Source organism: Patella vulgata, chromosome 4 (assembly GCF_932274485.2).
Source record: "Patella vulgata chromosome 4, xgPatVulg1.2, whole genome shotgun sequence".
Taxonomy (NCBI): domain Eukaryota; kingdom Metazoa; phylum Mollusca; class Gastropoda; family Patellidae; genus Patella; species Patella vulgata.
In genome coordinates, this window is record NC_065882.2 from 60,782,454 (window position 1) to 60,807,733 (window position 25,280).

The following is a 25,280-nucleotide window of genomic DNA, read 5'->3' on the forward strand; positions in this document are numbered from 1 at the left end:
GTATCTATTTTTATTTTATGATCAGTAGTGGAATACCGCGTTTTATCAGTGAAATAAAAGTGTTATTCCACTGGCTAAAGTAGTCCATGTTGTTTTTACCTAAAATGATTGTAAAATCATAAAATAAATAGAACATTTGTCGTTTTGTCGTGAATAACATATTTTATTTCATCGAGAAGCAAGAAAACGTTTATAAGTTTTCTTGCTTCTCGATGAAATAAAATATGTTATTCACGACAAAACGACAAATATCCTCTATATATTTAAGTCTTACGTCGAGCTGAATAAATTATATGATTTATTGTCATTACAACATCTATTGGTGGCTAACAGTGTGTAACTTAAAACTAAAATTGGATTTTTATTATTGCTAATGATAAAATGTACCTTTAATTTTCCACACGAAGTCTGTCGCATCCAGGTATTTAAAGCGCGTTTACAATATATTCCTCTAAGACAAAACTTTGTTATTTCGGGATTGATATAATATCGTAAAATTCATCTTATTTTAATAACTACATCCAAACTACTGTGTAAACACGGTTTTGAGGCTGTATCTGAACTACAGGGTACATCGAACTACAGAGTACATTATGGTTTAGAGAAACTATCTAATATCCAACAGGAAAAATGACGATTAATTTAATATCTGCCATTTTGTTGCTGCCATTCTGTATTTTCAAAATTTATCTTCAAATTCGGAGACATCGAAAACCATATAAAAGCCAAAGCAAAAGTCATATCTTACGTATCTTGCGAGATGCCCTTTTATTACCAAATTTGGCAGCCATTATAAAAGAAATGCCCGGCACCATATAAAAAATACATTTCTTTAATTGATGTTTGTCAAATTCGATTTTTCCGCACATTTCGCGTGCATTACCACGATATAATGACGTACATCAGATAAACTACTTTTAAAGCCCAAAACTGTTCAACTAGTCTCTTATGGTCAGCACCCTTTTAGTTATCAAGCACCTGTTTTATGGAATAATCTACCATTTAGTTTAAGATGTTGTACATCTCTATATTCTTTTATAAAAAACAACTTAAAACACATTTGTTTGATCAGGCTTTTAATTGACTCTGTATACAATTATAACATGTCCATAATATTGTTGTTTATTTATGATTCCATTGTCACTTTGTAAAGTGCCCCTGAACATGTTATATGAAAGAGCGCAGTGTAAATATGCTGTAATAATAATAATAATAATAATACCAAATTTGGCAGCCATTATGAAAGAAACGCCCGGCACCATATAAAAAATACATTTTATTAATTGATGTTTGTCAAATTCGATTTTTCGGCACATTTCGCTTGCATAACCACTCTGTGTTTGGGGAATTTAAAAAGAAATCATTTATAATCCCACGAGTAAATAGTAAAACACACTGATTACGAGATATCGCCCTCAGAAAATTCCCTGATTTTGAGTATGATTTTGTTTGATATATTTATCACTGAACCAAAGTGCATTGGTTTCTTTTGCATTTTTTTAGGCTAAAACGTTATCCCTCAACGCCTAATACTGGAAGAAAAAAATAAAACGTTTTGGTATGTAAACCTGTTTGACGCCATGACGCCATAGCTTTTCTGGCGTCATAATTGGGACCCAAAATGGCGCCTGGAAATGAGTTGTCGTAACTTTCCCTGAGCTATATGACGCCATGGCGTCATAGTTTTTATGGCGCCATAGTTAGGACCCAAAATGGTGCCTGTAAATGAGTTGTCGTAACTTTCCCATAGAAATATAAATAGACTATATTATTTCTATGTTGAGCTATATCAAAGCCCTGTGTCTATACGGCTTTGAGCTATATGACGCTATAGTTGGGACCCAAAATGGCGCCTGTAAATGAGTTGTCGTAACTTTCCCTATACAGGACTTTGGCCTACACTAGGCCTACATGAAGATCTGACAAATTTTACTATAAGGTCGTGTCAGGGGTCGTACGGGCGGCTTTTGACTCTATGACGTCAGATATTGATTAATCAATCAGCGTTGACGTTTCTAGTGGTCTAGGCTACCCAGAGTTCCGTGCATGGCACGCCAAGACGTTGTAACAGACCGTTTCATTGGCTCATCCCTCACTTCAACCAAAACGCCGGTATAACAACTCTTCCAGAAACGAAATAGGATCTGTGTTTTAATCAGATTGAGCGATATAGGGTGACGAAACAATTTTCTTTTTTATTTAAAATATATGATTCACACCGGGTTCCAACTTTTTTATGTTCGAAGACCCATCTTTGTTAAGCGATTGGGACTAGCGAAACAGGTTTCTAATTTAGACTAGTCAAATTAAAATTTAAAACATCAAGTTAAACGTCCAAGTTGACTTTCTGTGACTTTATGATCCAAGCATAACCCTATTTAGCACAAAAATTCACCAAGGGGAACCTTCGTTTTGAATGGAAATAAGATTGCCACTAAAAACAAATAGGCCTACATCTCGTTCCGTTCGATACTTATCCTTTGACTAGGCCCCGCAAAACTAAGTATCCATGAATGAGCCAGCCACTAAGTATCTTCTTCTTCCACTGCTGTTATCCAGGGCTATCCTCTTCACAATCGACTGTAATATGAAATCAAGTCGTAGGCCTATTTACCACACACGCAACATTAAATGAATTCGTATAAGACACCCCCACCACCACCACCACGTCTTCTGTGAACCTGGCTTTAACCATTTGTTTTTCTGGAGTTTTATATCATAATAAAATAATTTGAAAAAACATAAATAAGGAAAAGCGTGTTTTTATTATAACAAATGGATGTCTAGAAACATAACGGTAGGATGTACATTTATTACAAATCATACAAGGATGACAACAATATCATCAAAACATTTATTTACTCACAATGTCGGCTTTAATGTTACAGGGACAGGGTTACAACTGTGGATCGGGTCGGGATAGGTCAGACAATATTTTTTATTTTATTTTAAAGGCAATATATTACAATTTTTTCTTTCCTTGTAGAATTATCCATTCACTACACCACAGACTATGTGCCTCCTTATGGCTTATATCCAATGCAATTAACATTTCTAATTATCAATTTATAGGCTTGTCGACCGGACTAGAAGTGATAATTGGGTTTTAATATAGCTTTCAATTGAAACCAATTTAACTACCGCATTAGTTTCAATGAAATTCTTAGTCACGTATGAGGGGAATTGAAGTTTAACCAAAGCTTTTTAACATCAGTTTCACACAATTAAATCTGGGTAACAGAACAGAAACATTAAAGCTATTCATTAACAAATGGCTGACGTGTTTGTGTTAGGAACAGGACTGTAATGAATAAGTTATTGCCGAGAGTACTGCGTGCATTTTACAAGGAACATTTACCACATGACTTGCACCACATAAACCTCTATTTATTAAAATAATTTTTACAGTGCTATTCTCTTTTGCCCAAAAAAGATTCTCTGATCGAATTACCCGAAGTTATGTGGAGAATAAAGACAGTCAGTGAAGTCAGGGAAGTTTAATTTTAAGTTACTTTACTGAAATAAAATGCACAGAACACCCCTTTCCCTGAAAACATACCATTCACACGTTGAAGTTCAGAATAATAGACTATACATATCAACTTTTGCCATTAATGTCAGTCAGCAATTACCGGTCTACAAGCACACCTGACAAGCCCGTTGCTAGCGCGGCAAAGGGGGCAGCTGCCAATCCCCTGGACAAAATCGGCGCCCATTTGGCGCCCTTTCCATTGGATGCAATTCAAAGTTAACAAACAATGTGCCAATATCAGTCACTTGGTTTTATGGGCGCCTCGCCAATCATGTCCTTATATATGAGGCGCCCCACAATTGGTGAGGCACCCCATAATGAATCACATGATTAAGACCACAACTTGATTGATGGGGAACCCAAAAGGGCATGATCTGTGGGGTGCCTTATCCTGGAGGAGCGCCCACAATGACATGATTGGTGGGGCGCCTTAGAATGACAATACATGATTGTCATGCCATGCACAATGCCTAGTGAGATTGGTTGGGTGCCCACGACTTGATCAATATGATTGATGGAGTATCGTATCCCGGTGGGGGGCTCATAATACCGAGATTGGTTGACCGCCCACGATGAAATCTACCATAAGAAAGCTAACTGGAGATTGATTCAACCCCCGACAAGCGTGATAATCTTAAAAATTCAAACAAGTCGCACTCTAACCCGATTTTCGTTTTTCTCATAAATTGTTATAGGTACCCTAAACAGGTATTGCTTCCTTCAAATTTTTATAATGTTCATATCAAAATATAATTGGCCAATATCGCAAATTTATCCTCAAAATTGAACATTTTCCGTCATTTTCATAGTTTCTCTCCTCAAGTGCCAACCCTATTTTCCAAAATGTTCTGGAGGAAAGCACCCTAGACCCGAAGGAGGCACGTCCATGGTGTCGCTCACAGTAGACCGTCAGTATCGGCGCCCCAAGAAGCCCTTGCCCCCTCCCCCCAACATCTTTGGGTTAGCTACAGGCTTGCCCCACTTAATGTTTATAATTTGAATATTTCATATTTACACGAACCAGAATATTTGAATCTTGTATACCTCAATTCACCAATATAAACAAAAAGCATGAAATAAAATACACCTATAACAAAATATCACAATTTGGACACAACCATATTATTTTTGGTAGCTATGAACCTCTTATGACCACATGGATTTATATTAGACATATATGTTTTAATTCATTTAGGGTTGATACTATTCGTTTTTTGTGTTTTGTTGGGTTTTTTTTTTAAATCCAGCGGGTGCCAGGCAGGATACGCCCACATTTTCGAGAGATTGATAGAGAACAAGCTAAAAACGCGATTTTTCGTACAATCAGGGGCCATAATTCAGGAAGTTACGGTCCGATATGCACGAATATCGAAAGGAACTGAGATCTTTGGGTTATAAACTTACATTTCAAGTTTCAACAAAATCGGATAAAAATTGTGACCTCTATAGGGTCCACAACCTTGATATACCATATTTTTACGCTATTTTGGGCCGATTTTCACGAAATTCGAACTCAGCCGTCCTTAGGGTGTAACGGTGATATAGTAATACGTTTTTTTTAAATCGGATAAAAATTATGACCGCTATAGGGTCCACAAGCTAAAAACGCGATTTTTCGTACAATCAGGGGTCATAATTCAGGAAGTTACGGTCCAATATACGCGAATATCGAAAGGAACCGAAATCTTTGGGTTATAAACTTACATTTCAAGTTTCAACAAAATCGGATAAAAAGTGTGACCTCTATAGGGTCCACAACCTTGATATACCATATTTTTACGCTATTTGAGAACGAACGGCGGCCATTTTGTCTGTCAATTTTGGGCCGATTTTCACGAAATTCGAACTCAGCCATCCTTAGGTTGTAACGGTGATATAATAATACGTTTTTTTTTAAATCGGATAAAAATTATGACCTCTATAGGGCCCACAAACTAAAAACGTGATTTTTCGTACAATCAGGGGCCATAATTCAGGAAGTTACGGTCCGATATGCGCGAATATCGAAAGGAACCGAGATCTTTGGGTTATCAACTTACATTTCAAGTTTCAACAAAATCGGATAAAAATTGTGACCTATATAGTGTCCACAAGCTAAAAACGTGATTTTTCATACAAACAAGGGCCATAATCCATGAATTTTCGATCCGATACATGCCAATATCGAAAGCAGCCGAGATATTTTGGAGATAAACCTATATTTCAAGTTTCGTCAAAATCGGATAAGAATTGTGACCTGTAGAGTGTCCACAAATAAATTGTGGGCGGACGGACAGGGGCGACGAAAATATACGTCGACATGAAAATGTGGGCGTATAAAAATTGTCTTTTGGTGTAGTTTTTCAAGTATATTATGATTAGGACTTATCTGCTCTTACAGGAATATGTTAACCCCTGTAAACTTACTAAAATATCTGTGGATTTAATTATTGCAGATATGTTTGAAGATCTATCTCCATTAGTGCTACAGATAGATTTTTCTCGGCAATCAATCAAGAGGTTTATAGCTAACATTATCTGAACACTTTGTATGTCTTTTAAGAAATCTGCTTTTTTATATATAGTATAGAAAAATACAAATATTTTAAGGATCTGATATTATATATTTATAGTTGGCCTTCCTTGCAGTCCAAACTATTACCATATTATAGAGGCAGTGTATGTTTATTGTTTCAAGTTGTTCAAATTACAATGCAGTTGTTGAAAATTTATGAATATGTAGCATAATATGAGTACACCTACACTGAGAAAATATTAACATATTTAGTTAATGTTTACACTGGAACAGCTAATCATACTGGGGATTTCACCTATATATTTTTAAAAATTTTAGATAATCCTTTAGATTATCCTAGCATTTCACTCTTTGATCATATATTCTACAGATTTATAATTGCTTTCAGTTTTTTAAAAATAAAACCATTAAATTCATAACAAATACAATATATGATGTATGTACATTTACAAAATAAATAACATTTATACCTATTTACATATTTACAAATACTTCAATAAAAATAGCAATAATTAATCATGAATTTTTTTTAAAGAATTAACAACATTTGGCAGTAGAGAGTAAAACTTTATAATATTCCCATTTCATAAAATGTAATGATTCAATATTCTTACCAATAATCATTTAAAGACAGGCCTTATAAATTATTCAGAAGTTTAGAAGAAATAAATGCTTGTTATGTCCTCACTTTTTCTGAAAATGTCGGACAAACAAATTGATTATTTCATAGGCTAAGCATAATTAGAAATGACCTAATATAATAATTATATATTAATAACTGATTACAAATAATAATCTAAAAAGTTAACATTTTCAATTCTGTATGATATTCATGAAATGATTGGTCATTAATGAGATGATTTCATCAAAGGGAGGGAGACAATATCACCAAAAGGAATGTATTGAACACTGAGAGGTGCAGACATTATACATACATATATTTGTCTATGAATAATCGCTGGAACGAATCCACATGTACCTTGTATGTGATCTAGATCACCATTTTAATACGACCAGCACTAGTGACCATGTTGGTTCCCACATCGACCCTGTTTTATAATTATGTTTATAATCTTTCTTTGGCTGATAGGGACTGAGATCAATGAAATATATAGCAGTAATTCATGTGTAAAATCAAACCCCAAGCAGGATAAGGTAGTTGAGCAAATGAAATTCTTCTCTTTTAAAGTTTAAAGGTACAAAAATAAAATGTGTAGATGAATTTAAGAAGGATTGGATTTTTTCTAAGCGAGTCTCTTCATCATTTACTTCCAAAAAGATTCATCTGAAAAACACAGAAAACATGAATAATTTATATGTGTATACACAAATAAGTAGACATAGAACCATGCACACACATACACCAAACATAAAGTGCAAACAATCATTACAGTTGTTGAATACCCTACTAAGGTATGCATCGAATCCCCCATCCATAATCTACAACCCATCCTAAACACAGTGCATTCATCCATATTACTTTTACTGATTCCAAAAATGTGCTACTTATGCCAAACATATACCACTCATCTCAAACTAAGCTACTCACCCTAAACATGTCTTTAAACTCTAACACAGGCCATATTCAACCCATATAGGCAAAACATCACAATCACAGTCTACTCATCCCAAACATGGTGTTTGCATCCTAATCTCAGTCTACAATGTAGACGCTACATATCCCAACAAGTATATTCATCCCAATCATACTCTGCTCAAAATAACCATAAACTATTCTTCCCAAACATACCCTACCCGACCCTAGTCTACTCAATCTAACAATAGGCTACACATCCAAAATATACCCTACTCATCTCAAACATGCTATATGCAACCCACCCATAGATCTATCAATACTAACCAATAGGTTATTAATCAAAAACATAAGCTAATTTTCACAAACAGTCTACTTAATCCAAACATATGTCACTCATCCCAACCTCATTCAAATCATCCCAAACATAGGCCACTCATCCTAGAAGTCATTCATCTCAGAGATCCAGACCACAGACTCATACCAAGTATTGCTTACTCATTTCAACTTATACATCCTAAACACAGTCTATGCATCCCAACAGAAGTCCACACAACCTAATCATATTCTATCCCTATGCATATAATTATTCCAAACATAATCTATTCATCACTACCCAAAGATGGGATACTGTTTCCAGCTGGAAGAAAGAGTCCACTGACAACTTAACTACATAACACAAGCCATTGATCAAGAACGCTGACCATTTATTTCTATTATGTCATCCAATGATCACCCATCCCAACATCTCAATAATTGACAATCTGTAGAGGATTCTAAACATACATCTTTTGACCATCCCAAGTTTAATCAAACTTACCACTGTGTCTCCAAGCATTTGAAAACTTGGTCGTCTTTGGTTATGACTGGAGGGAGCGTTATCACCAATGCCCAGTGTCCCAAATATACTGCCTCTACTTCCCCTTCGATCAGAGAAGTCCTAAAATAATTACAACAACATGAGACAAAACTTCTCACTCACATGTCAGTTCTTAATCAATCAGCATGCATTTTCATGAAGCAATCCAGGAGTGAACCAACTTGTTTAGCTCTGTTGTTGCATTTTCTTACCAAAAATATTACAGTTATATTACAGTACATTGACACAAGGAAGATATAAAATAATATTTTTTCGGGAGTTATATAATATATCCTAGCATAAGGCCCATATGCTTGTGAAGGAGTATTTATTCAGTGATAAATGTCTTAATGACCCCTGGAAGATCTCTCTACAGCAGGAATTTATCTCTAATAGTAATAATGCACATCCATCATTTTGTTTTCTTAACCTTCCAAACTATGCAAGCATTCAACTTCTCAGGACTCGATAGGCTTGAAATGTTCTTATTCCATTTTAAAGTTCAAGTTTTGAACTTAACTATTTAATCAAGATTCAAAAACACTAACCAATTAGCTTCTACAATTTGCAAATATAAATCTGTACTGATACTAATGATAACCACAATGAGATCAAAGTTAATGTTCAATTTGTGTATATTTTAATAAGACCATTGTATTGTATATATATATGAGCAGTAGTTCACTCCTGCATGTAGCAGTTGTAGTTAAGAGATTGAAAGACACAATTAGAAATATTGAATAAAACATAAGCAAACCATCGATACATACTTTCTGTTTCATATTTTACTTAATTTTTTTTCTTTGTAAATGATTTTATATTTAAATTTCTTGGATTTCAGATTGACTTTCATAAAATTTTCATTAATATATTCTATTTAAATATTAGTATATTTAATACATATAGAAAAAAACTTAGATGAAGTACAAGTATACGATATTAGCCACAGAGAAAAACAAGATTCTTAGATAAATTTTGAATACATGCGCAAGATATAAATACACTCCGAAAACAGGAGAGTACACCCACATTATAGAATACACATTGGAGCGAACGCACAAACATTAGAATAATTGAAAAACTGTTAATAGGTACAAAATACGTTCGTGCATTGAGCAGACAGTAGACAGTACAATGACATCATCTGATGTTATCAGAGAGACAGATGCACTACGATTATCACCAAAAAGACAGACAGAATTTGGAGCGATTTAGACGCAAAAGTTAGAACATCAACAAATTGCACAACATTAGAATAATTGGGTTAGTATTTTAAAAACAAATAATTTAAATCATATAAAACTCATAAATCATAAAATAATTTAAAAACATAACTGAAAAGAAAATTATAAAATAAGATTTAGACCACGATCAGCAGATAGCAATAAGTTTGATTTGGGGAGGAGAACGGAGGTTGGCATGTAGTATTTCAGGGAAAGGGAACAAACTAGGTTACTGGTAATCTAAATCAAGGTTCAGGATGCATATATACACGAACTGCAGAATCCAAACATGACATCTTATATCATAAGGTTGAAGGGGGTTTGGTGGTGAGGAAGCATGGAATTAGTTAATTATGTCACGCTTCAGAAAAATGTTTTAAATGTTACCTGTTTGTCTATACATAATTGTTATATGCACCAAAGCAACTAAATTTTTGTCATGTTCTTTCTTTCTTTTTTATAATTCATAATTTTAATTCATAATTTTTTACATTAGAATAATTGAGAAATATTAACTGAATAAATAGTAAAATCAGAAAGAAAATTAACTGATTTTGTATAACAATTTAAATAAGTGAAATTTAAAAAGTGCATAAACATAAAAAAAAATAAGTAAATAAACTAAACAATATCTATTTTAATTCAGTCATCCAGTGTTAAATAAATTAATCAAAAATTGAAAAACTCAACTATATCAATTTTAATCCAATCATCCAAAATAGAAAAAATAAATGATTTATATCACATTAAGTTAGTGTAATTAGTATGTGCCATTTACGATTGTCATTCAAAGCTGGGAAAACTTTAGTTTTATCTTGGTGTTGGGACACTGTGCCGCTAATAAAATGCTTGCTTCTACTAAAATAATTCATCAATATATCATGCTGGATTAAATGCTCTAGTAAAGATAAAAAAAAACAGCGGGATACAAAATTTGGTTTGGTAAATCACGGTGTTAAGACGATGTTGGATGGATGCACGGAGGGTGTTAGTGGACAAATTGTCTGCCCTTGACTTACTGGTACTACAAGGGGTCCAAGACTATGGGTACTCGGCCGACGGCTCCCTCTCTCGTGATATTTCTCTCGCTCCTCTGTAAAACAGTTGAACGGAAAGACTCCCAGCGAATGAGTACTGGGTCTTCTGGGTCGTTCCGAACTCTCCCCAAACATACTTATCGGCAAAAACCCAACACTATGGGTGCTTGGGCGTCTTGACCTATCGCGATGTAAATCTCCGTAGCCACTTACACTGAACGGACCAAGACTGTGGGTGCTGGGACGTCGGGGGCGATCTGCATTTGAGTCTTCACTAGTTACACTGATTGACGGGTGATTGGGCGGGATTAAACTGTGACGACGAATCGATTCTGTTGGTTTATCCAACGTACTTTTTTCATCCTATAAAAAAGAGAGTAAACAATATTATTCATGATGGATTTGGGGATTTTGACAATATAATTTCTATGCCAACACCCCAGATGATACTAATTATTCATTTGGTATCTTTATATTAAAATATATAAAATAAAGATATCACAAATTGGTGCACAAATACATTTTCCCAGATTTTATGAAAAAAAAGTAACCCACAATTTTAGAATATTTAAAAACAATCATCCAATTTCAGCTCAAAAGAGGATACTGCCAATGTAGTCTATGTGGTTTATTTCTGAAAAACTTAGATGAAACTCTTTAAAGAACATTTATTTTCTTTATAGTTGCTAAAATCTTTTATTTGGGTCAGAATTTTAAAACTTTTCAAGTGGTATTGTTCCTAAATTATTGAATTGATCTGTTTTTGTTTATTTCCATTATACTGACATTAAAATAAAAGCTTTTAAAATAAAAACGGATTTCATTGAATAAAAAATGAGATTTTACTTACCAAACTCATACCAAGTGATTGCAAACTATGATTTTTACGATTCGTTTTGGGACTAGAGATTTTAGGACGTTGTTGTAATTCTGGGGTACTTGGAGCTGAAATATGAATGTTTATAGCTGATTTCAATAGTAAAACATGTTTAAATATCTAAAAAAAAAAATTCTTGAAAATGTAACACAAATGATTTAAATACAAGTTGTATATAATAAAAAATGCTTGATTAACTTGCTATGTAATTAAAAAACTGAAATATCATATTCAATAACATCAGCAACTGAATTATGTAAATTGTGGATATTAAAACTTGGTACAAAGACATTTCAAAATTTATAATATAAATCATGGAACTCTTTAAAGTCATTATTAAATTTGGATGAATGCAAGGCTATTTGATCTAAATTCCTAATCTCTAATTAGATACTAGAGAAATTACACAATCTTCTAAGCCTACAAACAAGACATGTATTTTCTAATTCACAGGAAAACTAAAATAGTCTTTGATCTACTGATATTCTAGATGTCCAATTCTTAATAACTTCTGAAGTTATGCCTACAAGCTAAACTAATTTGACTATAAACTCTAAATGATGTAGCAGCAGAATCATTTTGTTTTCTGATAATGAGGGAAAACAAAATCTATATCAATGTGTGCCTAATTGTAACAAACTGCATCAAAACTAAGGCATTAAACACAAGAGGAATTTTAAGGCTCTTTTAAAAGGTTTGCAGATCTATCCAACTACATTATTCTAAATGCTAAGAAAAGAACGGACATGAGTGAGATATATATATGTGTATATATATATATATATATATATATAAAAGCTTGAACTTAGAAGCGCAAAGCAAATAGCATATATATTATACAGTTACTTACTTTTAAAACGCAAATCTCTACCAAGACTCAATAACTCACACTTTATTTTCAAAATTATAGGTGTTATGATTGCTTACCTATAGCTACAATATTGTCATGACAATTAATGGTTAAGATTAAAGGTTCTAAATTGATAAATATCTGATAATAGCTGCTTTTGGGACCAAAAAAACATATTTTTGCAGTATTCTCAAAAATAATGTTTTTGTAAATTAGATTTACCATACATTTTACATGTACTCCTATTTTTAGAGACTTCCCAACTGTGTATGTACATGTATATACCATAGTCAGGCCTATTGATCAAGTTGCTGGAAGGTGTCTTTCAGGAAGAAATAATGTTTTTGTAAATTAGATTTACCATACATTTTACATGTACTCCTATTTTTAGAGACTTCCCAACTGTGTATGTACATGTATATACCATAGTCAGGGCTATTGATCAAGTTGCTGGAAGGTGTCTTTCAGGAAAAATGAAATATATGTAGGTATATGCAGTATACACAATGCTTCAACTCTAAATGATCTACATAGAATCCAGGTTATAGTTATAAATTTTGAAAGTGAATATTACATTAATTTAGATATACATGGAAGAGCAGATCAACATTACAAGGCAACAGAATATTGTACAAATAAAGGAAATTCTTCCAAGAGCCTGATATTAAAACTTTAAATTAAAGGGACAACATACCTATAATGTTCTATAAATACTAAAACTATACTCTATAAAAGAAATGTAATTATGCAAATCTGTGATCATGTATAGCAAAAATCAATTTAAACTAATAAACATAAAATGGCCTTAATATAAGTTAGAAATGATCAATTATACACTATAAAAGAAATGTAATTACGCAAATCTGCAATCATGGGTAGCAAAAATCAAGTTAAGCTAATGAACATAAAATGGCCTTAATATAATTTAGAAATGATCCATTTGAATATTTTTTCTTTTTTAGGACCAGCAATAAATTCTGATCTATGTTTAACTTTTATCTAGAATGTTGACCCTTTAATCAAAATTATCATCATTTACTTAAAAGATCTAAATCTCTTTGATTTAGGCAACTAAATCAGCTTTCATCTGATGTCTCATTTTAATTTATGCTGTTGTAATTTCCATATGATTCAATTTTTATTTCAAGAGTTTTATTTTTGACTTACAGCTGCATCTCAGTGGAACACAAAATTAGTCATATCTCACCCTGACTTTATCTAGAGATTTAAAAAAAAAACTTCGCAGACAGAATGTCACCCCACAAAAAAAAAAAACAATATATAAACCAAAACAATGTCTGCAATTTTATTTTCAACCCAAATCAAAGAGGTCTAGTCAAAATTTAAGAACTGGTTGTCCAGTTCTAAGATTCATCCATCAGTCGATAGTGTCATATATTTTTAAATGATCAATAGAACACAATATCTTATAAGAAAAGGTGATTTGTTGTTAGGAAGCTGAATAAGCAGATATTCCAAAAGACCATGCTATGAGATCTGAATAATAGAAATAAATGAAAGAATACAAAACAAGCAAAAAGTGATACATTACATGTATACCAACCAGTTTTTCCACGAGTAAATACAGTGGTACTACCACACCGTTCATTAACCATCAATAGACTCTGAACGTTTCCTAATCCGTTATCACTACCGTCTTCTCCACCTTGCATCTTAATAGACCCCCTGAAAATAATTTCAGATAATTATAACTGACCAGAGGTTCAAGAAGTGACCTTCATTTGAGCCTAAAATGTAGCCTACATGAAAATGATTGTGTTTCTTTGCCTCATCCTAAAGATTAGCAGTTTTCGGTACATAATTATGCTTGAATATTTTTAAATTCCTCTTTTCAGTACATCATTATGTTTGAATGTCTTTTAAATTTCTCTTAAAACAATAAGCAGTTTTCAGTACATAATTATGGTTAAATATCTTTTAAATTTCTCTTAAAAAGATTAGCAGTTTTCAATACATCATTATGTTTGAATGTCTTTTAAATTTCTCTTAAAACGATAAGCAGTTTTCAATACATAATTATGGTTAAATATCTTTTAAATTTCTCTTAAGAAGATTAGCAGTTTTCAGTACATAATTATGTTTGAATGTCATTTAAATTTCTCTTTAAAAATCTTACCTCGGTGGAACAGGAAGTATAACTGTTTCTAATTTCATTTTATTTCGTCTTTGTCGATCAATTTGCTCTAACATTTCTCTCAATACCTCCATTAAATCACCAAACTACAAACATACAAATACTGGTAAAAATTCTGAAGTGAAAACTTCTGGTGATCTTATTGTACTGGTAGACTTCACCTTGGCTGAAAAGTCCTGACAAACTTTCTGAGATAACACTGGAATGAAACCCAGTTAGTCTTGCAAGCACTTTATTCACCGAGCCACCCTTCTCTTACTGTACATGAAGATAAAATAAAAGACCACTAACCTGTTCCATTGAAAGTCCTGGATTAACTGTATGTGGTATCAAAGATGGCATCACTTTACTGGCTATCAAATTGTGAGTTAATCCAAACTTTTTATCACTTAACATATGTTTATATACACCTATAATAAAACACAAGTAATCCTGATGGAGAAATAATAAAATCTTATAAAACAATCTCTTAAGCTTTCTTTGTGTTAGATAATAATTAGCCAGACTGATGAATATTCATTAGAAAGATACATGAGACATCAAGTCTGTGCATTTCTTGGAAATGACCTCTGCAGTGAGTAAGTTTATATTTGAGAGCTATTTTGTAAAACCATGGATGTTTAGTAATTTATCACCTGAAAAGCAAACCTTCAGCACATTCAGTTCATAGACCATTTATGGGGAGGATAATGTTAATTATAATTAAAAGTACAGTCATTCTTCATCCTTCAATCAAACCTACATCTTTGTGACACATTAAAACAAAACCCAGATGAATTAGCTTACCAACAACTGCCATAACAACATCAGCATCTTGACATGTAATATCTGTTAAAAATGGTAAAACTTCATCCAATATTAACATCTTACCCAGGCTATCTAACATATGATCTATACATGTTAATGCATTGATTCGTAACTGTAAAAAATATATATATCAATATATAAATATATCTGAATTGATAAATACCACAAGTTTCCCCCAGCATCTGACACTGTTTGGGACTCATATTTACAAAATCATGTATTATCTCTTTGAAATGTATCAAAGTTAACACAAGCTACAATTTCAAACACAACTACCTAATTCATTACAAGGCGATGTTTTGACAAGGATACTATCGCCTCTATCAAAAACTATACAAATATCTACATGATAGATGCCACATCTGGCTAATTTACAAGGACCAGATGCCTGTTTAAACATGCAAGAGAAATAGTCATGAACAAAAGTGTTACAGGGATATCATCATTTCCCAGTTGATCCAATGTTGTAAAATTATATGTGCAGAGTTTTGTTCAATTTTCATTTTATTAAAAGAAAATGTAATGGTTTAGGTATAAACTTGGACAATATAGGTCAGTTTTATTAAGTCATCTGATAAGCCTAGTGGTCATGGGCCATGGTTATAAGAGCAGTGCACTTGGATTGCTGGTCATCATATAACCGGACAACAAACTCACCTTCACATTCGTAGATCTATAAAACAATGACTTGGCTCGGGGCAAAACCATTTTACGGATAATGTTATCGTCTAAATACTCCTTAATAACACTAAACGCACTCAACGCAGCTTCCTGTCAAACAAATGAAATAAAGTCTGTATAAAAGCTGACACATACAAATTATTGTAAAAGTAATGAAGCCATAAAAATCTCAGTTACTGTGTGGCAATATTTCCAGACAAATACATTGGAACTCTCAAGTTGTCAGACAGTGTATTATTCATGTTAATTTCTATATTCAAATCTCTTAAAATATGTTGCAAGATGATGTATTTTTATTGAAACAACAATATTTTACAGTTCCAATTTACAGAATACATCTGTTCAATTACAATTTACATGAGCATGGATTTCTTGTAAACACAAAATTTTAATTAATTATAGTCTAGCAATGAGTATAGTCTCTTAGAGATTTTAGCCAACCAATTATGTGAACCCGTTTCCTTACAAAATAGATATCTAACCATTTTCCTGGAGATCTCAGGGTTACCATCTTATCATGAGAATATGGAAAGATAACTCTATCAAATGTATTCATTTACAATCTCACACTGTAAAAATTCAAGAGGGTTCTTCTGTATGTGCCCTAATAAACTAACACACAAACTTTTAAAGTATTCAATCAAACTTTGTTCTGTACTGTGTTTCAGGATTTCAGAAAGTTTAAAATAAATCGGATGATAAATCCTAAATCTTAAAATCAAAATTTCATATACAAGTGTATTTCGATAGGATTTCTCAATAGGGTTTCACATTCACAAGCTTTAAAGGAACTAAACCACTAATATTTGCGAACTAGAAATTGACTCAAATGGGTCACAAGGCATATAATAATATATTATGAATGTATATAAACTGATTTGTGTACCAATGGTAAAATGCCATTTGTCTTATATATTAGATATTAGAAGCCCATCTTTTCACAGTAAGATAACAACATCAATGTTGATTTAAATTGACAAATAATTCATGTTTTCAATGTCTAACACTTTGGATGATATTGAGTTAGAGACTTAGCTACTTTAAAGGTCAAAATATGACCAGAATGACAAATCTGCAAAATGCGTTCAGAATTTACGAACTGAAAATTTGTAAATTTGGTAGGGTTCTTCCTCATAACCTAATGCCAGATCTTGCTGACTTTCATAAATCCGACCATAAATTAGGTGAAAAATTTGCAGCAGCGCATCCTGGCAAATCTGAATTATATCTGCCAAGAAGTCTGACATGTACAGTGTGCACAAGAAATTGTGGACATTCACTGCACACAGGTGACGACTATCTTTTCACTTTATGTGGGAATATAATATACAAAATAGTAACTTGAAAAATACCTGAGCTTGTAACGAAGATGAATCAAGTGTATTAAATACCAACGGAAGAACTTCACTCTTGATCTCCTCTAAAGGAGTTTTGGCCAGGATTACATCTAATTTATTTAATATATACACCGTAGCCTAAAATAAAGTACACAATTATCATATGTCATAGTTCTCCTCTCAAACATTAATTCTTATTTTATCCAATTGATGATATCTAAATACCAATAAACTGAGATCTCTGGGAAATCAGTAAGTTTTGACAACCTTTAAATTTTCCCTCCTTTCACACTTCTTGGACGGCTACACCAGGGAAATTATTGAAAACTACAGAAGATACTCAATAACAAGTACTCTCCTTAAATATTCTAGTCTAAAAATTATTTGAAGGAGCTAATCTTGCTGATTTACCATAGATCAAAATAAAGTGTTGATTTGATATTTTATTTCATTTCTTAAGCAGAAGTTTGGCTTGTTTACTGATTTTTCAATACTATACAGTTTTGTTGCACTTGAAATGACTTTTAAAATCCGATAACTGGAGTCTTTTAAACAGGTTAACAAAACAACTACATTCTACATGTATATTTTTCTACGGATAAAGAGATGACCATCCGGTAGAGAATTGGTTGTTCTTCCATATGAATCTTAATTAAATACGTAATAAAAATGGAAAATGTAACTGTATAGATGTGCTTCTTTTTTTTTTGCCTTCTGGATTCCATCTACTTTTTTTTGCTGAAACTGTACAGACTAGAAATCAACAGTTTGCAACATACACTTACTTGCACCGGTTTAGAAGAGGACATGATACTGCGGAATTCTGGGAGAATAATATCAACATAATCATCACGTGGAGCAAAGTCTATCATCGTTAACATGGCTGGTAAAGCATAAACCATAGAATCACATGATCGACAATCCTGGCATAATACAGGGAAGACATTTCGGTAAAGAATTTTCTGAAAAATAAAAGTGAAATATTTAAAGCAAATGTTCATGTGATATGAAAACATTGATACGTAATTTTAAAAGGGGAGTGTTAAAGGTAATTTGTGCATGAAAGTAGTGCAATAAATTCTCTTGACAACAACCTAGATATAAAGACGAGAGTGCCATCATCAAAATGTTGCAATTTAATAATCCAGTGGGGAACAACCCAGTGATTATCTAGAATTGCTATGCAAGACTCAGAGTTGCTCAGCGAGTAAGGCGCTGGCTTACTAACCAAATTATCCTGGGTATGACCCCAGTGTTGACTGAGAAAGTAGGCTACTTCAGGATTTGTAAGTATGGTTTCCTGTTATCAATGCTGTAGGACATGCATCTGGAAAGGAACAGTATAGTCATTCACAGGAAACAAAACAAAAACCATAGTGATTATATTGAAACACAACTTACATTACAGGAACATTTAACAAAAAGAGATAACAGAATATATATATTTACCCTTGGCATGATGGGTATAACTTGTGATAAATTTGCATAAGCATCTGCTCTCATAACGGGATCTTTACGATCAGCAGCATCTAATAACTGTAAACCTGATACAACAGGATCATTAAAATACTTTAACTGAAAAAATAAAATAACATAGGTGAAATCAAGACCTACAAAACACATGGAACAAGGTCTCTCACATGTTTGGAATGTTATGGTCCTGTCATTGTTGGTTGAAGTTAATCAGCTAGGAATGGTCCATTTATGCACATTTGGTCAAGTTCATTAATAAAATGGGAGCCATGGTGACACAGTGAGTAAGGTAGTGGCCAACTAACCAATGGGTCCAGGTTTCTATGATGATGTTGGCCTAGAAATTTCCAAAGACTTCTTAGTTACGTGCTGTTTCCCCTTGTCAGAGGTACAGAACAGAGGGCCTGGTAAGAAACTGCATCTAGTCATTTGGATGGGATGAAACAACAAGGTCCTGTATACATGTTAATTGGTTTGCACATCAAAGAATTCTTGATACTTGGAATCTGACAGAAGGCAAAATTTCCCTTCAAGCACACTACATGGTGTATGCCCATCTTTAGCCACTCAATTTTTGACATTATTTTCTTTACCTCAGTTTAGCTAAGTATTGTTTCTGTGTGTGTGAAATAGCTTTATTTAATGTCCACTTCCATCAAAGTGTTATCACAGACAATTATTGTTTCTAAAGAATGTGGTAATTTCTAGTTTTATCCAAATTGTTTTACCAGTATATTTTTTTTGAGCAATTTTACATATATGTAAACAATAAGGTTGTAATTCTTTGAAATTCTAATTGATAGATAAGTTCTTTAGCAGTCAATGTCACTTAGACAATTCAAGATTTGCAAATATGACCTACAGAGAAGAGCGTTTGAATTAGCAGTCCAGGAAAGGTCAAATATTTCTGTCATATATACAGCCTGGACGGCAGTACTTTAAAACATGCTTCAGACTTTGTAACCTTTATGTCATTCATTTACTGAATTCAATATCAGCACTTTAAATTTCATTCTGCTAATGAAACACAGATTCAAGTCTACAAGTAGTCTTAACAAGAAACATTATGTTTTTATCATGTCCTGATGTCAATAGTAAAGATCTGGGTCTCTAAATTATAGTCTGACCTACTTACAGCTCATTTCTTTGATACATAACATCGATCAGTGTCAGTAATCGTGGCAACCTGTCTTATTACTTAACATACCATGAAAGATAAGAATATACACCTATAAGATGCAGTAACTCACAACCAAAATCAATATTCATTTATATGTTTACATTTGAATCATTTTTGAATGTCTGTTTTAAAAAAATTGATAAATTTCCGTTTACAAAAATTGATAAATTTCCGTTTACAAAAATTGATAAATTTCCGTTTACAAAAATTGATAAATTTCCGTTTACAAAAATCGACAATTTTCAATTTTAAAAAATATTTTATACATCTGCAGTTATTATGAGACTACCATATGCTGCAGTGACTGGACATTTTTGGAACTTTTGATTCAATTCCTGCTGTCAAGGATTCTTTTAAATGAACATTGTGCTTGTGTCCCATCTGAACAACCAGGCAACATGTGTACATCACTTGTTAGTTCCAAAGATGCCAACACTGGTCTTGAAAATTTTCTGCACCAACTGGGCTATTGAAAACGAGCACGAGAATTGAATGAATGTTATCTTATAAGTGGATTCTGATACTGGTAATAATAGCACGATAGAAATGAAATGAAATGAAATGAAATGAAATGGGTCTTAATGTCCTAGCATGTCAGAGCCCAACATTTGGTTCTGTATTACAAATTACTTTGTTTAGTTTTTATATTAGCTTTTACATCCAAATAAAAATAGAAATTTGGAGTGAACAAATGTAATTATAGGTCTAAACACAAATCTCCCTATGCCATGCACATATTTCCAAATATTTTGGTCACATTAAAAAAAAAATCTACATCATAATCATTTTCAATTCCCATTGCCATAGAGCAAGCAGCTAGTATATCATTTAATCTCAAATATGCCAAATACTATCACCATATATTACATTTCACGAAAACAAAAGGCATAATTTTATGTCCAAATTGTTAAAGTTGCTGTTTAACTAAAACAGTATTTATTAACAATTGAATCATAGAAAAAAAAGACAAAATGTGTAGACAACTTTACTGTTGCGTAAATATTACCAGAATCATAACCATAAAAAATTGATTGAGTTAGATTAAGTGGAAAACCCATGAGAGTGGTTTACTTTTATTGGTTATTCTCTTCCATTAATGTTTTACTTAAAGTAGCTAAGTCTCTAACTCAGTATCATCCAAAGTCTTCGACAGTGAAAACACAAATTATTTGTCAATTAAAATCAACATTGATGTTGTGATCTTACAGGGAAAAGATGAGCTTCTGATATCCAATATTTAAGACAAAATAAACATTCTACCATTGGTACACGAATTGTGTACCATAATGCGTTTCAGCTTTATTTGAAACAAGGGATTCGAAGAACAAACCTAGACACATTCTACAAATCAGGTCAAACGGTGATGCCATATTCTTATCTCGAGAGCATGTGCAATAAATACTATCGCTGTGGACTGGAATAACCAGAAGCTAGAGATTGCCATTCAAGTGAGACTTCTGGCGTATTTCACCGAACATAACCAATTTGAAATTAGAATAAAAACAGAAACGATTGAATGTAAATCAGTTTATATACATTTATATTACATTATTATATGCATTGCGACCCATTTGTGTCAATTACTAGGTCCTAAATATTAGTGATTTAGCTCCTTTAAAGCGACATTTTCTTTTGAATACTTCTTAAAATTTAATTAAAGATAACCAAGAGAAATATTAATTATCCCAAAAGCATCTTAGTATGAGATATTAAACTTTAAAGCAAGAACTTTATTGTTAAATAATGAAATTATTCGCAGAAAATAAAGTTTTTTCATTAATCAATACTCTTTTGAGGTAGTGCTTGGGTATTCCCTCAGTGTGTATTAAAATGCCAAAAACTGTAATGGTCATGGTAAACTAAGAAAACTGACAGAGTTTATGACCAGTGGTTCAAGTACTATGCCACTAGGGTCATAAAAATTGACATTGTTACCCTAAATCAATGATGTACAATATCATTATAAAATCAATATTATACCATATTATAATAAAATCAATGATGTACGTTACTATACCAAAATTTAGGCATTTGGATGGGATAAAAAAAAAAGATCCTGCGTTCGCATTACAATGCATGTAAAAGAACCCTTGACAGTTGCAAATTGATGAAGAATAGCTGGAAACACCACTATCTTGGAAGCAAATCCCCTATTACACTCTTCATGGCATATGCCGGTCTTCATTATCCCGGATGGTGCACCAAAGTAAGATCTTAAAGCCCATTGTATATCTTTCAAGATACTTATGACCACTGCTTCCATTACTCAAAACAAGACAAAACACACCAATTATTGTCTTTCTCATGACTACTTGTCTTAAATGCTGGGTTTTTTTTGGGGGGGGGGGGGAGAGAAGTTGAATGAAATTTGTCCGAAACACAAAATATTGTACTTACCATACAGAATAATTGTGCAGTTGGTCGATAACGAACATCTCTATTTATCATTTTCTCTACAGGTTCAACTAATTGTAATGACATCCGATGAGCAACTACACCAAATGTTTCATGCATCTATAAATATAATAAATGTCTTATTCAAGTATCATGAAAAAGAAAAGATAAACTAAATGTATTATGTAGTATCAATTTCATTTTGTCTATTGTCATTTTAGTTTTCCAAAATTTAAATGGTCATACTGTGATCTGATGCTATTGCTTGCACATAAGGGTATTTAGCGAGGTTCTGCAGGAGACCATACTCCTTGTTACATATATATGCGGGTCGGATCTCGTGACAAAGCTTTACAATCTAAAGTGCATTTGTTATGTCAGATGCCTAGCCTCCTGGTTCAAAAAGCAACCCTACTGCTTGCCATGTATAATCATGGGATTGGCCCAAGGGCAATTCTGGACACAGAAAGAATATCTACAATATTCACAGTGTAGCTCTGTAAATCACTAAGACATTCCTCTCTCAAGTCAATAAATGTACTTATTATAACTAACCTGATCAAGTTGTTTTACATAAAGGCCAGGTAGATGATCAGCACTTATTAACGATTTACCATAATTATGTATAGCACAGATAACCATACCTAGAGAAAACATATCACTTAATGGTGTACATATTTTCTCTAGTTGTACTTCTGGTGCTATAAAATTTAAGTCAGGTTGTGCCATTTTTGGTACTTTTGTTGTCCAGGATTGACACGATGACTTTTCCTGAAATAATTCAGAAGAGAAATTGTAATATATTGGAAGAAAGAAACAACACAGATACCCTTCCATTCCAGAGCAATTTTTGACAGATCAGCTTCTGACAGATTCATTTGACACATTGTCAGCCATGCATGATCTAGTCTGACAACTGAGAACCAGGCTGGAAAATGCAGAGTGTTGTGCCATTTTTGATACTTTTGTTGTCCAGGATTGACACAATGACTTTTCCTGAAATAATTCTGAAGAGAAATTGAAATATAGCGGAAGAAAGAAACAACACAGATATCCTTCCATTCCAAAGCAATTTTTGATACATCAGCTTCTGACAGATTCATTTGACACATTGTCAGCCATACATAATCTAGTCTGACAACTGAAAGGTCTGGAAAATGCAGAGGGTCTTCTTGTCCCTCACATGGATTTCGAACCGAGGATATTACAGCCTCTCCCATCCCAAGAAATGATTATTTATGAATGTCTTGATAAATTCAGATTTACACTCCCGTACATTTTTTTTATCAGTTTTACTCAACACAAGATTGAACTTAATGTCAGTCTGTGTCAACATTGTCTAATCGATAGAGTCTTTCTGTAACTCAATAATCTATTCCCGAAAATATGATCAAAATCAGTTTAAAACTTAACTCTATAGAATGAGTACAATTATGAGTCGATGGACAAACTGATGGACGAACATGGGCAACAACAACATAAAACCACATTTACATGGTCATTTTAAATAATTCTGAGTACTGACCAATATGGAAACCTTGCAGTCACAATAAAATAAAACATTTTGTCAAAGTGGAGATCTGAAGGATTCCTATATTTAATGTCTGTATATATAATAATCACATAAACTAAACACATGGCCTATTGACTTCTAATAACTGTTGAAAAAGTGAGCAACAAATTCTGAGACCTTTCAAAATTAACCAGGCATCACTGAATGGGCCAAATTATAAATAACATGGATAAAAAACAATGCAAAAAAACTTTTGACGGGCTAATGTATATGATAAAGGTAATTGTTTTTCCAATTCAATATTTACTATCTAGGTGTTAAAAGTTCTCCCATGGTTAAATAGTTAGTGGTTGTGAGTGCACCACAACCCTTCATTCAAACTTTGGAAATATAAGAGGTTTTTTTCAACAAATTATCTCTTGATCCCCTTCTCATGTAACTGACGTCAAAAAATAATTTGAGTAAAACCTAATAGAACAAAACCTCTTCGATATCAGTCAAATTAAAGCATTAATTGAATTGGGTTAATCTATGTATTATTTCGATTGTGGAGGGGAGAAGCTCAATATGATTAAATTTTTGTTTTCAAATAGTAAGTCTAAGATGAAGTTTAGTTCATTCTCTGCAAAGGACCACAGAAAGGCTTAGATCTCAACTTTGGAAGTAAAATTTTGAATAAAAATAGATTGTCATCTCAGAAACAAACAAATAAAATACAGTGAATTTGACAAGTGTAATTTTATAACAGACATGGTCTAGAAACTGACTTTTTTCAAATTGCCCAGGATACTACAAATTAATGTGCAGGGCACCAGACTCTATTAATTTATCAACTTAATCACGCAATATAAACCATTCCAAAACATTCATTCCATTTTCTTATTACGACCCAATAGTCAACAAAAAATGTTTGTAAGCATGAAGTATAGAACAGGTTGTAGATGAGCCTACACCATTGATTTTTTGAAAAGCTAGAGGATCTCGGTTGGTGTTTAATAGTTATATAACGATGACAGATGGAGCAAGCGGCTAGGGTTAAAAAACATGGACTGACATCGGACTAAGATGAGATTGAAGTCGCAAAACAGGAGATTACGAACAAGACATCAGGTTATATTGAATGACAACAGGCAATTGTTAGTGAATCCTCGGACTAAAACCTGTATGCAAAACAGAAATGGGTGATTGATACTTGATAAATACAATCTAGATCTAGTCATCTACTTGAATCATCTTAGAAATGATATGGAAATTTTTTTTTTTTTTTTTGTATCATCAATATACACCTTGTAATGTTTCAAAATTCAGAAGTT

At 32.8% G+C, this 25,280-nt stretch overlaps 1 protein-coding gene across 1 annotated transcript in view; it reads right to left on the reverse strand.

Moving 5' to 3' along the window:
- Window positions 1-11,058: 11,058 nt before the first annotated feature.
- The window catches only part of LOC126817968 (SCY1-like protein 2), a 115,195-nt gene continuing 100,973 nt past the window's right edge, over window positions 11,059-25,280 (reverse strand). Inside the window, exons 7-18 of the mRNA XM_050545142.1 lie at window positions 23,010-23,225; window positions 22,458-22,574; window positions 18,857-18,982; window positions 18,193-18,369; window positions 17,423-17,545; window positions 16,047-16,160; window positions 15,369-15,501; window positions 14,874-14,992; window positions 14,565-14,668; window positions 13,980-14,113; window positions 11,547-11,645; window positions 11,059-11,063 (exon numbers count right to left, since the gene is read on the reverse strand). Of these exons, the coding sequence (XP_050401099.1) occupies window positions 11,059-11,063; window positions 11,547-11,645; window positions 13,980-14,113; window positions 14,565-14,668; window positions 14,874-14,992; window positions 15,369-15,501; window positions 16,047-16,160; window positions 17,423-17,545; window positions 18,193-18,369; window positions 18,857-18,982; window positions 22,458-22,574; window positions 23,010-23,225 (1,467 nt within the window). The remainder of the gene's footprint in view (window positions 11,064-11,546; window positions 11,646-13,979; window positions 14,114-14,564; window positions 14,669-14,873; window positions 14,993-15,368; window positions 15,502-16,046; window positions 16,161-17,422; window positions 17,546-18,192; window positions 18,370-18,856; window positions 18,983-22,457; window positions 22,575-23,009; window positions 23,226-25,280) is intronic.